The following is a 15,161-nucleotide window of genomic DNA, read 5'->3' as shown; positions in this document are numbered from 1 at the left end:
AATGCTACCTGGAATTCTAAAGGCCTCCCACAACAGACTATGCGGTACTGATCCAAAAGCATTAGCCAAATCCAAGAACACAACATGCAGGTCTCTCCTCTCACGCTTCGCTAACTGAATTTGGTGCCAAATCATGCTGGTATGCTCTAAGCACCCGGAGAAGCCAGGGATTCCAGCCTTTTGCACCGAGGTATCAATTAGCTTATTCCTTTCAAGATAACTTGTCAGCCTCCGTGCCACAACACTAAAGAAAACCTTCCCTTCAACATTCAGTAAGCTAATTGGTCTAAATTGACTAATCTCCACTGCATCCTTTTCTTTAGGAATAAATATTCCCCCAGCCCTACGCCAAGCCTTAGGAATACACTGCTTCTTAAGCTGCCTCCTCTCCTTAATGAGTTTATCTATCTCTTTCTGGTGCCTAGATTTGACTACCTCCTGTTGCCGTTTTGCCCTTTTCTCAATAATCCCAAATCTTTCCTTACCATAGCTATTGATAATGTCTCCCATTTTCTCTAATTTACTTTCAGCTGTCCCCTTAAACTGCCCCAGGATGCTGACAAGATCACTATTAACATCCTCCCATAGTCTACCATCTGCTGCACCTGGCCACCTAACCCCAAGTCTATGACCATTAATCTTCTCCCTCCTTGGCTGCCTGGTCACTCTGGTGTGAATTAATAACTAGATGAAGTATGTGACTGCTACCTGCTAAAGGCATGATGCAGAGAAACTTCACCCCATAACTCCACCCACTTCACATTTCTGAAAAAGGCTTTCAAAATGGGCAGGACGTTCTGAAATGTGGAAGCAGAGAATGTCTAATAAGGGGAGAACGACCACTCGCTGAATACTTCCGCATGGTACTGCAACTACAGGGCGGTCGCGAGCAAGTGGAGAATAAATGGAGGTGAATGGAGTTTCTCCTAAACTCCACCTTTCTCTGGATATAATTTTTTGTGTAGAAATCGGAATATTGCATCTGAAAGGGGGGTCAAGGAAAATACACACAGCTGAGTATTATATTTTTTAAGTCCCTTAATTGCTCTAAAAAGCCTTTCAAACGTGTCAATGACATCATTCATTAGCAGGGTGCTAGTGTGTTATGGGCAACAATGACCACGCCTGTGAGAAACCAAAGGGCCATAAGTAATTGTTCATTCAACTTTCGACCTATAACCCATATTGAGCTTGCAGAAACTAAAATCCAAACTTCGATTTTTTACTGACAATCAGGTGAAACAGACCAATTTAGCTGTCTAGCCCAGGGCTCTACGCTTACTTTTTTTTCCAGGAGCACACGTGCCCCTAAGTTAAAATTTTTAGGAGCACAGAAAAAAAAATGGGGGCACGAGTATGTTTTCGTTTATTACGATGCAGAACTTGCACACACCAACACCAACTTACTGAATTAATACAAAAGGCAAAAGAATTATGACTGATTGTGCTTTTCCTGCATGACCATGCTGGTAGTTAAGTTAGACCAGAGGTGGCTACACATTTTGGCTGATTGGGACTTGAAAATTGGCCACACTTAATGCAGTGTGCATATAAAACGTATTGTGTCATTTAGATAATAATGACAAAGTCATTTTGTTGTATAAAATACATTTCTTAAGAAATATGGTTATGATGTTGTTTAATGAATGTATAATGGTGCACTGTCACTTTAAGACTATTTTGCCAACTGCACTGAGTGGTTTGCTATGCTTTGTTTATAAATGCTTAGTAGTGAAACGTTTAAACGTTTCTCATAAAAAGGAGAAATCAGTTATCAACAATGACAAGCCATCCTGCATCCAGCTCTCTCCCTTTCGTGCGCACAGAAATACGTTCCCAATTACATGGAGTAGGCTAGCATTACGTAAATTAGATCAGCTGCAATGCAGAGAGTATCATCTGTAACATGCTGTTTTGACATTGACATCGACATCGTAAACGTTACGTTATCCAGGAAGAGTAGGCCTAGTTTGCAGTAAAGTTAACCACAGGTCGTCTTTCGCGGGGGGGAAATAGCGAGCACTGCCAATCATAACCGAAGTGTGTGGCGGCGGGCAGAATCCTTGGTAAACTAATTAAAGTGCGTGACGGGGCGCAGTTTGGCCTGTCTATGGTTAGACCCGAGTCACGGCTTTTCGCGTTGTTTTAATGTTTGATACATTTTAGAACTTTGTATTGCCTGCTTTGCGGAGCTTTTCGTGCGGTTTTAATATTTGACACATTTTAGAACGTTTAACTCACATTGCGTCTGTGCGCAGTGTTTAATTTTGGGCTGCAAGAAGCACTCGCACATGTGCGTCTGTTATGTTTTCCTTGTTCGCATACCGAAATATTTGGTCGCAAATGCGAGTGAAATGGGCGCACTGTAGAGCCCTGGTCTAGCCCCATAGACCCCCTTTGTTTGATCACTTGCTCGTGATCGCCACTAGTGGAACTGCAACAGGAACTGCAGGTACAATGCAGGTACAATGGAGTTAATAGCAAGTGGACCGGCTCTCCATAAATGGGCTCTGGTGGAAGGGAGTGCAGCCCTGCTGCAGCCAATCAACCATGGTGATTTCGTGTAGGCTAATCAGGGCAGCAGGTTTTGGGGCGTTTCATTCCAAATTTGTAACGACCCGGTGACGTAGTGTTGGACGAGAAGTGCAGGACAACGTCAGCATTCCAATAGTATTTTGGACCAACATGCCATGGCATGTTTCAACCTGTAGAGGGCGCAGAGAGCAATATCTCTAATACAAAATCAGACGAAATGTTACTTTTGTCGAGAAACACGATTTTTGTCAATATTAACCCTGGTAATAGTGTAGGTCACCACTTATGAGTAATTTCAATCAATCAACAGCTCAAAAAACATATTTTAGGGTGCAGTTACCCTTTAAAGGTTCTCTAAGTCTTGTGACATGGTTTCTGAGCTGTGGTTAATGGTTAATGTCATATAGCAAACATCTCCTCATGATCCGCTACCTACCTGTCCTCTAAATATGCTTTAAAGAGACCCTATGCAACTTTTTCATAGTCATAAAATCGCTTAAAATCGCTTAGAGTTGTTTTGCTTGACTGACCAGTTTTATTGAAAACGAAAGTTACGTATGTAACTACGGTTCTATGAATCCTGGATGACCGCCAGAGGCGGTGCTTCAAGCACTGAATGATACATCTCGCGCATGCGTAGTTCAAGTGTTTATACCAACAAAGTCACACGTGACCCCTGATGACCCCGGAGAAACCATATCTTCCGGTGACATCAGAGGATCTCTTCCTACAGAATCTTCTCGCGAGTACACAAGGATTCTGAGTGACAGAACGCTCTGGCGGTCATCCAGGATTCATAGAACCGTAGTTACATACGTAACTTTCGTTCTATTTCATCCTTACTGACTCATACCAAAAAAGTCACGAGGAAATCCAATACACACCTCAGTGAGATGAACCCGCAAAGTCTGGCAACAGGACCACACCTAACTAATGGGGAGCAGCAACATTCACCCGGTAGAACCTGGAGAAAGTACTCAGCGATGCCCATGATGCTGCCCCACAGATGTCCTCCAGGGGCACGCCACGCAAGGCTGCCCACGATGTTGAAACCGCCCTGGTAGAGTGGCACCTCACCCCCAATGGCGGGGGGTGACCACCTCCTTTATAGGCCTGGGTAATGACGTCCACCACCCAATGAGACAGCCGCTGCTTGGAGAGGGCACAGCCCCTCCTAGGACCACCATAGCAAAGGAAGAGCTGGTCCGACTGCCTGATACTGGCAGTCGCGGCTACATAGGGTCTCAGAGCCTGCACAGGACACAACAGTTGCAACCTGTCCTCTCCCTCTGGAGGAACAAATTGTGCCAGGTGGATAGGACTGTTGAGGGTCGATGATGACAGAACCTTCGGAAGAAAAGCTGAGTTCGGCCACAGGGAAACCCCTGAGCCATCTGAGTTCCACCTCATGCAAGAGTCGCTCACAGACAGAGCATGAAGCTCCCCGACACATTTTGCTGACGTAATGGCGAGGAGAAAGGCAGCTTTAGCAGAGACCCACTTCAGCTCCGCCTGAGCCAGGGGTTCAAAAGGAGGCAAACACAGAGCATCGAGCACCAAGTGCAAATCCCAGGCAGGGGCGCGGCGTACTCGTGGGGGGCGCAACCGCCACGTACCCTTCAGGAAAAGGGACACCAGTCTGTGGCAGCCCACCGTGCCATTATCCACCCGAACATGTCAAGAGGAAATGGCCGCAACATACACCCTCAGAGTCGCAGGGGACCGGCCGCCATCAAGGAGTGACTGGAGGAACTCCAAAATCCTTGGAATGGGACAATGCACAGGGTCCTCACCCCTGTCTGAACACCATGCAGTAAACAGCTGCCACCTATACTCATACTGCGCCCGGGTAGAAGGCGCCCTCGCATTCAGTATGGTATTGCAGACACCATTTGTACACTCAGTCAGCAGCGGGTCGGGCCCTGCAGTGGCCAGACCCACAGCTGCAGGCAGAGAGGGTCGGGATGCCAGATCTGACCCTGTAACTGAGACAGGAGATCCGTCCTGTCGGGGAGGCGCCATGGTGGACTGCTGCAGAGCCTGTGCAGCAGTGGAAACCACGTCCTTCCTGACCAAAACGGGGCTACCAACAGCAGCCTGTGACCCTGCTGGAGGATCCTCTGTAGCGTCGGAAAAATCAGAGGGATCGGCGGAAACGCGTAGAGGAGAACTTCCGGCCAATCGTGAGCGAGAGCATCCTGGCCCAGAGGACTGCTCTCCTCTGTCCAGGAGAACCAGAGGGGGCAATGGGTCGATTCCTCCGAGGCAAAAAGGTCCACCCTTGCCCTGCCGAACATGCCCCAGATCTTGAGAACCACCTCTGGATGAAACCGCCACTCCCCCGGCGGAGGCTTGCAACGGGAGAGTAAGTCCGCCGCCTGATTCCGGTCCCCAGGCAAATACATCGCCCTCAAGCTGGCCAGGCGTGGAGCTGCCCACAGCAGGAGGTCCCGGGATGCTTGTAGTAGCTGGGCAGACCTGGTGCCACCTTGGTGGTTTATGTGAGAGACGGTCGAGACATTGTCGGACCGCACAAGCACATGTCGGCCTCCCAGGAGAGGAAGAAAAGCTTGCAATGCCCTGTGCACAGCCCGCAGCTCCAGAACATTGATATGCTGTGAGCGGTCCCGTGCAGACCACAGTCCCTGAGCAGTCCGGTTCTGCCACACAGCACCCCACCCTGAGAGGGAGGCATCTGTTGTGACCGTCTCCCGACGGGATGCAATGGAACCCATGGGCATGCCTTGGAGGAGAAATTAACGCTGCCTCCACGGGGCCAGAGCAAGAAGGCAACGGTGGGACACCTTGAGTCTCCGGTGCCTCTGGGCATCCAGACGAAAGCTGAGCAACCACCTCTGGAGGGGACGCAACGACAGCAGTCCTAAAGGAACCACTGCAGCAGCAGCTGTCAGTTTTCCCAGGATGCGCAAGTGAGAGTCACCCCGAGAAAAACTGTGCTCTGTGATGGAACCAGGCAACTCTTTGTGAAGTTCACCCTGAGGCCCAAGCGGGCCACGTGGGAGAGAAGACACGTTGTGTCCAGGGCCACCTGAGACTGGGACGGCGCACAGATGAGCCAGTCGCCCAGATATGGCAAGATATTCATGCCCCGCGACTGCAGGTGTGAGAGGGCTGCCGTTACACACCTGGTGAACACCCGTGGGGAAAGGGAGAGACCAAATCGGAGCACCCGGAACTGGAAATGACGCCCTTGAAAAGCGAACCGCAGAAACTGCCGGTGGTGTGGCGCTATAGGGACGTGAAAGTAGGCGTCCTTCAGGTCCACTGATGTAAACCATTCCCCTCTGGCAATGGTACGCAGAACCTCTGCAGTGGTTAGCATATGGAACCTGAAGACCTTCAGGAACCGGTTGAGGCCCCTCAGGTCGAGGATAGGGCGGAGTACGCCATATTTCTTTGCTACAAGAAAGTAAGTCGAGTAGAACCCCCCGGGTTGCAAAAGGGGATCTACTGGCTCGATGGCACCCTTGTCCAGGAGGGCGGACAAATCCTGGGCAAGGGCTTGGGCTTTTGCCGGGTCGCGTATGATGGTAATCTTGACCCGGCCATGGGTTGGGGGCCGGCGTCGGAACTGAAGTTTGTACCCGTGGGTCAAGGTGGAAAGCACCCACGGGTCCCTGGTGGAAGCAGCCCAGTAGCTGAGCTGCTGCTGGGAAAAACAGCCAACGGCCGGCCCCGGGGCCTCAGCGCCGGGCCCCCCGGCCTCTAAAGGCTCCAGGGGTACGACGGGCAGCATGGGGTCGCCCAGAGGGCTGTTGTTCAGGTGCCCGAAAAGCCTGTGCCTGCTGCTGAGCAGGCTGTGGACGTGGGCGCTGAGACCTGGGGTAGCCCCTGGAGTAAGCCTGTGGACGAGAGCTGCGCTGTGGGGCAGCTGGAGGACCTCTAGGCCTGCTAGGAGGAGGCACACTTCTTTGAAGCCCAGACAGTTGCTGGCGAGTCCTTCCAGCTTGGACCGTGCGCTCAAGAGCTTCCAGAGCTGCAGAACCAAACAGCTCCCCCGGTTCCACCGGAACACTGCGGAGGGTTCTCTTGCAGGCCTCAGTGAGGGGAGATTGCGCCAGCCAAACCTGCTGGCGAGCCTGAACAAGAGTAGACATTACTCGCCCCAACTCTCTAGACATTAAAGCAAAGGCCTGAAGGGAAGCATCGCTGAAGCTGTGGATGGAAGCATCCAGTTCAGCCTCCTGTAGGGATGCTGACAGGGCAAGCAGGAGGTGGGACATGGAATTACCCATGCGTGCCATGCAAGCCGCTGCATCATAGGCCTTTGACAGCAAGTCATCAGTAACCCGACACTGGGAACGAGGACACCTTGCATCCTGTCTCAGAGCCTCGTCGGGTGATACAATCAAAGCTGCTATAGTCGGCTCAACCACGGGCATGCGGTCCAAGCCAAACTTGGACGCATCCTGCATAGCTGCCAGGGTTCGACCATCAGACGTTGCATGAGAGAGGTCTCTAGAATCCCTCCAGCATGCTTGTAACTCCCTCAGATATTCCTCTGATGGAGGCACAGTAAAGTGAACAGGGGCTGGGACACGTCTGAAGAAAGCACTGGCTGTAGCCGGCTGAGCCTGTGGCACGTCCAACTGCAGACGGGCCAGGGCCATGCGAATGGTGGCCCCCATTGAGCAGTCTTCAACACTACCAGTAGTACCATCAGATCCATGGGCCGACGATTGGGAGCCGACCGCAAAGGGATGGGAGGATCCATCCAACTGGAGCACGTCTGGTGCATAGTCATGAAACTGGGCAGCCGACGCTGCCATAGAAAGCACATCCTCCTCCAAAACCAAGGAGGCTGTCGGAGTAGCAAGAGAACCTGATTGCCCCGCTCCAGTCCCAGATTGGAAGGCCAGGAGGAGGGACTTCATGTTGTCGAGCTCCACTGTTAATTGGTCCACCTTGGTGGCAAGCCCAGACACCCTAGCCTTCTTCCCGGAAGTGGGGCCTGAGGTCTCAGCAGCCCGACGTCGAGATGGACCAGCCCGTGCAGGAGCCAGTGGCTGGGCTGGGGTCAACTGTCCAGGAGATGAAGCAGGGCCTAACAGCTGCTCCACCTCAGCCAGCCTAGTAACCCTGACTGGCTGAGGCATGATACCACAGTTCATGCAGGGATCGTCAGAAAGACCCTCCCTAAGATGCTCGAGGCCAAGGCAGGAGGGACATAAATCATGGCCATCCTCAAGCTGCAGGGGAGCCATACAAGATGAGCAAAAGTGGTCACCATCCATAGTGACAACTGGCAAAAGCGACAGAAACTGGGAGAGGGAGCGAAAGCACAACCTTCACCAATAAATGTGGCAAAAGACAACAGCGACAGAAAATGGGAGAGGGAGCGAAAGCACAACCTTCACCAATAAATGTGGCAAAAAACACAACAGCGACAGAAACTGGGAGAGGGAGCGAAAGCACAACCTTCACCAATAAATGAGTCAACACCGCTATATATATAGCTTATAGTAGGCCTATATATATATAATTATTATTTTTTCATTATTATTATTATTAAGTTAGTTATTTAATTGTTCAGTAGAACCCAAATAATAACCTCTATCCACATAGAGTAGCTATATCAAACAATGAAACCGGCACAACCGAGTTGGCACGAAAACAGCAAAGCACAGTCAAGGCAAAAGACGCCGACGACAGTCAACTAAAAGAACACAACGTTAGAAAAGGCTAAACGGGCATGCAATGAGTAACCTACAATACCAAGCTACAATCTACGATACAGTAGCCTACTTACCGCAAGCACACCAATCCACAATACAGTACTTACCGCAAGCACACCCTAGTTAGCTTCCAACAGAATAATAATAACGCAGGTTACCAATGCTGGGAGAGGGAGCGAAAACACAGCCTTCACCAACAAACGTAACGACAAACAAACTGATTACATAGGTTGCACAATGCCGGGGAAAGGAGCAAAAACGCTGCACCGACAAACAAGTAAACAACCAATAACAGTTAACATAACCAGCCGAGGAAGACACAAGATAGCCTACAAACCTCTCGGTTGGAGTCCGTTGCAGCCTCTGAAGGGCGAGCTTTCAGCAGCCCGCCGCTCCGAAAAAAATGATTTCCACAAGGCCACCAGCAACGAACGGAAGATGGAAAAAACGATAATAGCTTATATCCTTAGCACTATACCCACGAACCTACGAAGCGAGAAGATGAAAAGGAACAGATCCTCTGATGTCACCGGAAGATATGGTTTCTCCGGGGTCATCAGGGGTCACGTGTGACTTTGTTGGTATAAACACTCGAACTACGCATGCGCGAGATGTATCATTAAGTGCTTGAAGCACCGCCTCTGGCGATCAGTAAGGATGAAATAGAACAGTAATATTTCCTCCCGCCCCCAGTGTCCCTATCCGCTATTGCAACCTTGCAGTTTGTTCAGGAGACGATCGTTCCCTTTTTACATCTGGAAGGATGAGACGCATAAAGAACAAGAAGAACCACGCTTGCAATTTAAGGGATGTAAGGGATAACGGCCGACGAGGTGACCGGTTCGATGGAAATAATGGCTAGGTGGAGGTCTAGAACTCCGGCGACGTGTGAAGCATTATTTCCATCGAACCGGTCGACCTCGAAGGCCGTTATCCCGCTTATCTCCCGTTTGTATTCATAACCTGTATATTTAGAACATAGTTTTATTCCACCGTTGCGTCCGTTAACATTGCTAAAACTGCCTTGACTGTGGGACTACTTTCCGCCACATATCAACTTTCTACTTGCAGGACAAAACTGCCGTTACTAGTTCTAAAATGGATGGTTGCTATGGCCAAAGGCCAGTCGTTAGTTCTAAATGGCTGGTTGCTACGGCCAAAAGCCAGTCGTTAGTTCTATCTTTCCCGTTGTCAAGCGGGCATATCCCAGGATTCTGATTAACTTTAACTTTGAAAGATCGCTACTTATAGCCTACATGGCATCCAACTAGCTACAATCCACCTCCGTCATATGCTACAATGTTACTATGGTTCTGCACGTCTGTATTTCAGCTTGGATGCAACGTGACAGTTCATTTAAACTTCGCAACGAGTTTGGCGAATTAATATTCAAGTGTGATACGGGAACTACTTCAAAGGTAGCAGGTTATACGAAGTTAATGGCCACCCCATCAGCCAATCAGAGAAGAGAATTCCATTGTTGAGGGAGATAAATATTTATATATAGCCTATATATGTATAAGTATACACGCTAAAGCTGTCGGGGAAGCTCTGCAGAGAAATATGCAAGCATAAAACGAGCGAAAATGAAAAACGAAACCGAAACTTAAAATGAAATCGCCAATCCTGCATAGTTTCTCTTTAAAAAAAAAAAAAAAAAGTTCTTGTGGACAGCCCGGGGGGGTATTCCATCAACCCCGCTAACCGTAAATCCCAGCTAACTTTGATAAGCCTCACTTATTTTAGAGAGAGTTCGGTTCCATTACTCCCGCTAACAGGAATCTCAGCTGAGTTGCTGGGGTAACATATGCTTCTGAACTTACCTGGTCGGTGGCAGGCTAACTGCCGAGCTAAATTAATCTGTGTTGCAAAAAAAACCCATCAGTCGGAAAACGAGTCCCAAAAGATGGTTCCGTCAACCTGTGCTTTCGTCACCTGTAGCCTACAACTTCAAAAATAGAAGGAGAAACTTTCTTTCGATAGTGTTACCAAGCATTGATTTAGGCTACCTATTCGGTAGTTTCAAAGAATTTATGAAAATTATGCAACTCACATTGTTTGAACTTATGTGCGTGGTCCAAGGAATATTGTGGCTCCGTGCAATTTGCGTCTCTCGTGGTGTAATGCGCAGCGTGACGGGATAACAAACAAGTCATGATTTGCGTGTTCTCGGGTTCGGTTCCCATGCGATGAATAGATACATGTTAACACATTAGGCTAATAATGCCATGTTTAGTTATACTCTTTAATGAAAGGCATATCACTATTGATAAAGGTCATGCACATTTAGTAACTTGTTCAGTGACAGTAGCCTACAGGCTATCAGTGAGCTATATCTGATGCCAGTATAGCCTAATTCTGTAGCCTTTATAGGCTATAATAATTAAAATCGCTTCATGTAGTCTATTGATAAGGCCTAGGCTAGTTCATGGATATCAAATCAACTGTAGGCTATTACACAAATTAAATATTAAATGACAAATTGAAAGCCAATATTGCATTTCAGATAATTATATTTCACAAACACTTTGGCAGAACTATATGCTTATGGGAGACAATAGGTTTTCTCCCAGTACTCCCAGGACAATACTAATTTATTTTATGACCACCGAAAAAATATTTTAGAGTGAACCCTTTTAATCTACAAACGTAGGATCTTTAATGTTGAATAGCTGCCAAAGTTGTTTTGAGTTTAAATAGCCTACTTATTCACTCATTTTGTTTGGAGTGAAGACAATCAAAGTCCCAATTCAAACCATCATAATTACTGTTTAGCGATTTACAGTACGATTTCGTTATTCTCCTTTTTTCTCTCCTCTCCTTTTTTTTTTATTTGTTGACCATTCTTTTTTTTACTATTACTTGTTGAGTTAAATGCCACTGGCAATTTCTTTGTTTAATTTCAGAACTTGTCCAAAGTAGTGATGGGAAAACCGACTCAGTGACGCGAACCGGTTCAACCGAGCGGTTTTTGAATGGCCTACCGGGTTAATTGATTCGGTTTCGGTTCGCGCGGGGGGGGTGGGGGGGCGGGGTCGCGGTCGCACATTTACTCCCTCCGCCATAGTCGCTCCAAAACATGCAACATGCAGCCTCAAAGCGCAAGCAAATGTCTTGCTCTCCTCCTGCCATTTAGCCTTTTAAAATGTTAACAGCCAACACTCACATCTTCTTGACATGGAAACGTAACCACCAAGCTTGTCTAATGTTATAGCATACTTGCTTGCACTAACACTATATGGATTTCACCAAGAACAGACTAACTCCTGCGAGGTCTAACCTGTTGTGAATCGGTAGGTCGTAGCCCACCGTATCGTTAATATTCATTCGGCTAGATTATTTTAACAGTTGCCATGCATGAAATACTGCAAAAAAAAGTAGTGATTTTATAAAGACAAACATTGGCTACAAAAAGCACAATTATATCACAGCCTTTTATTTGCAGAGTATTGATGATACATTACATTGGCGATTGACTTTCAACGTTAGTTAGCTCTCACCGACCGCAACCGTTTTTCAACTCGTTCAGTCAACAATTCTTTCGGTCTGCTTCTTGCTATCTGCTATCAGTACCCCATTTCCTGATTGATTCTACCGCCACTCCAGTGGAGGTGCTGATGAGCTAGATTACTACACACACAGTAGCAGAAGAAAACCACCTAGCAAACAGGTACCACCGATTGCACTGACGCACACAGTTCGTGCGAAGCGCGCCGCCACAAATGTGGTAAAAAAAAAAACAATTAAAAAAAACAGCAGTGAGTCGGTTCATTGACGTGTGGCACTCGATTCTCCCGATTCACTGACACGAATCGGGTTAATTAACCGACTCATCGGTCAGTTCGCCATCACTAGTCCAAAGATGCAAGTTGTTCCATTAAAGCCTACAAGTTGTCTTGATATAACAGCTTCGAAGCCAATTTGATGGTTAAAGAAACTTAGGGACGCAGATGGAATACCAGCCTTGCAACTTCAGATCTCCTAGACCCGGATACATGTCTGGAGAATCTTGAAACACCTTATCTAGTCTTTGCCTGTTCCTATCCTATTCCTTCGGCTCCTTAACAAAAGCACAGCATGTACAGGGAGAAGGACTGAAGCTGTGAGAAGTATTTTACTCGACAAGATAAAAAAATACAAATATTTCTAGGAGGAGCTCCAGAGTCGCCAACATTACCGAAACTACTACTAAAAGGAGATGAGAGGTGAAATGAGAGAAGTCTGGATTTGCGCCAGCAGGTTGGCATTCCTTCTCTTTGTGTTTGTTCTCAGAGGACAATGGAGGCACACAAAAGATAAGGAGGACAAGATCAAGCATCAGAAGGACACCAGTTAACCCTTTCTATGCCAGTAACTATTTGGTGTCAATTTCACAATACATGTTAATCTGGAAGGATTTTTTCATGTTTTGTTTATGTGAGTGGATTAGCTAGTTTAGGTTAGGTTTCTTTTCTTGTTTTTTTTATTACAAAGAAAATGACCCCTGAAATATTCAAGAGAGGTGAATGTAGGTATTGTACCGGTACTTCATACAGTATATGTAAAAATGCAGAGCTGGATTCAGATGTCCAAGTCAATTGAAAAGATGTAAATGTGGCTTAATGCTATTCAGTGCTGAATAATTCTGAAGTCATTCCTACCTTGTGCTGCTGAGAGTTCACCTGTTTATGAAAAAGAGATTATAATGTTAGCACCAATAGAATGACACAAAGCAGTGCAATCTAATATTACAACTGGTGTGTGTATGTGGGAATATGTCTGAACCAGCTTCAGGAGGCCTTACCCATAATCAGCATCACTGCAGATAGCACACACACACAGACAGTGAAGCCCATGTTGACTGCTGCACCCGGTCTCTCTCACAAGCAGGATAGGGTTCACTCTTCTCAGCTGCTGATATCTAAACAAGCCAACAAACTCAAAATGACGCTTAGAGCAGCCGTTCACCACCTTACGCACTAATACGTACCCACTCTTTTGCAGGCCCGAAAGCGATCATGTGGAGCTGTTTAAGCAGTTATATTGCATGATACAATACACATTAGTCTATGGGTTACTCACAAATGGCTGTATTGCCATAATTTCTATAATAATACATATATACAGTACCTGTATGTACAGTTACAGTTACCACATTGTGTAATTATGTTGGACGAAAATGTAGTTTATTATCAAAGTAAAATGATTGATGGCTTAAGTCAGCGGTGTTTGTTTAATGACCGCTGCACAGCGGTCATATACTGTAGGTATAGTCAGTTTTTTTTTTAGATTATTTGTGCGGAGCAAATTTTCGTCAAGGATTCCTGGGAGACTGAAAGACCGGAACGGAACTTTAAACTTGGTGGGCATGTACCCCACATGGATAGCATGTCACCATTGTTTTTCATATTGATCTGTCTAAAAATCTTTTATATATATATATATATATATATATATATATATACACATATACGTATATATGTTTACACTGAACTATAATAAAAAACAATTTCATTACATCCACTTTACTCTCATTTCATGATTGTTGAGGTCTAGAATATAACCATATGTAGCATTTTTGCATAGATGTTTTTAGTTATATGAAAAACTTTAAAGTTCTCTATGTAGCCATATACACAGTAATAATCTAGCGGAGTATGGGTTGCTAGCTCCTCATATGACGTCATCACCCAGTTACGTTAAAAATGCTACCTTTGCAGAAATTACACAATTAATGTAATTTTAATGATTTTTTATACATTTCTCTATAGCACTTTATTTACACATGAATTGTTTATGGTAGATAACAACCTGCACATAGTAGCTAACCTGCCCTTTATACTAGGGGTTCCAATACTTCCAGTGCGCATTTTATGGAAAACATTTATTTATTTACAATACGTTATTCATCCACAAAGAAAATTAATGTCCTTAAAGAATGAATATTTCCTTTTTTTTTAAATTAAGGCATTACGATCAATTTCCAATAGATGATTTTATATTCCTCTTTATAGTCATCTTTAGCATGTGTTAGATACTTATGGAGGTAGCTGTGTGTGTGTGTCATTGTCATAATTTTGTTATTAATTATTGAGATGATTCGTTTCTCTCATTCAAATAAAAATAATGACGTAATTGCACACTGACAGAGTATAAAAAGCACAGACAACTAAACAGTTTACTATGATAACGAGCATTGATTATGTCTGCATTTTGGTGTCTACTGCTCGTTAAAACCATTAGTTTAAAGTACTCAAAGCTTACTTGCAAAAGTATTTTTCTCTCTGTAGTGTTAGCATTGATTTTAAAAAATCCATCTAGTAAATGGTAAGATTCACCCTTGCAAAAATTGAATATAGTTAAAAATCATAAACCATATCAAAACAATAAATACTCAAATACTGTGCATGGTACATCCTACCAGTAATGTGGTTGAGGTTGTGCAGAATAATGTGATTGCAATGCTCTTGTTCTTCTCTCCTGAGTTGCCCCTGGATCAATGACATCTGCTCCCGTCCATCTAATTTATATACTGTATGGGTTGGTGCTGATAACAGGTTGTGCTATTGTGATTGTACTATTGTGCAAACACCAAACCAGTTTTGCTGATTTTCGAGAAAAGCATTGTTAGTGTTTAATAGGCTTCCTGTTATAATAATTGAGAGTGATGTAGGCGGGGCCTGAAAGCAGAGAAGAGAGAAGAGAATGACTATATTGACCGATCCTGCATTTAATGTTACATGTGGCAAAGATTCAAGACAGAAGTTTGTAACTGTGCTCAATAGTTAATTCCAATGCTGCAATACAATTAAGTTGCATGACCAAGTGCCAGTGTTGGTGAACTTTGCCTCACACGGTTTCTGTTCATTGGGAGTAAAATGAGGGGACAGTGGCCTCATTCATACCAGCTCAAGCCACACCTTTACATGCAAAGGAAGAGCATTGCAAGGA

General features: G+C 45.7%; 1 protein-coding gene across 1 annotated transcript in view; it reads right to left on the bottom strand.

Annotated features, from left to right (window-relative positions):
* LOC134077003 (alpha-tectorin-like) overlaps nucleotides 1–14,681 on the bottom strand; it is a 69,933-nt gene extending 55,252 nt beyond the window's left edge. The window contains exons 1-3 of the mRNA XM_062532338.1: nucleotides 14,632–14,681; nucleotides 13,015–13,131; nucleotides 12,872–12,892 (exon numbers count right to left, since the gene is read on the bottom strand). Of these exons, the coding sequence (XP_062388322.1) occupies nucleotides 12,872–12,892; nucleotides 13,015–13,066 (73 nt within the window). The 5' untranslated portion in view covers nucleotides 13,067–13,131; nucleotides 14,632–14,681. The remainder of the gene's footprint in view (nucleotides 1–12,871; nucleotides 12,893–13,014; nucleotides 13,132–14,631) is intronic.
* Between the last annotated feature and the right edge of the window lie 480 nt (nucleotides 14,682–15,161).

This window comes from Sardina pilchardus, chromosome 3 (genome assembly GCF_963854185.1).
Source record: "Sardina pilchardus chromosome 3, fSarPil1.1, whole genome shotgun sequence".
NCBI classification, from domain to species: Eukaryota; Metazoa; Chordata; class Actinopteri; order Clupeiformes; family Clupeidae; genus Sardina; species Sardina pilchardus.
This window is presented reverse-complemented; position numbering and strand designations above follow the sequence as displayed.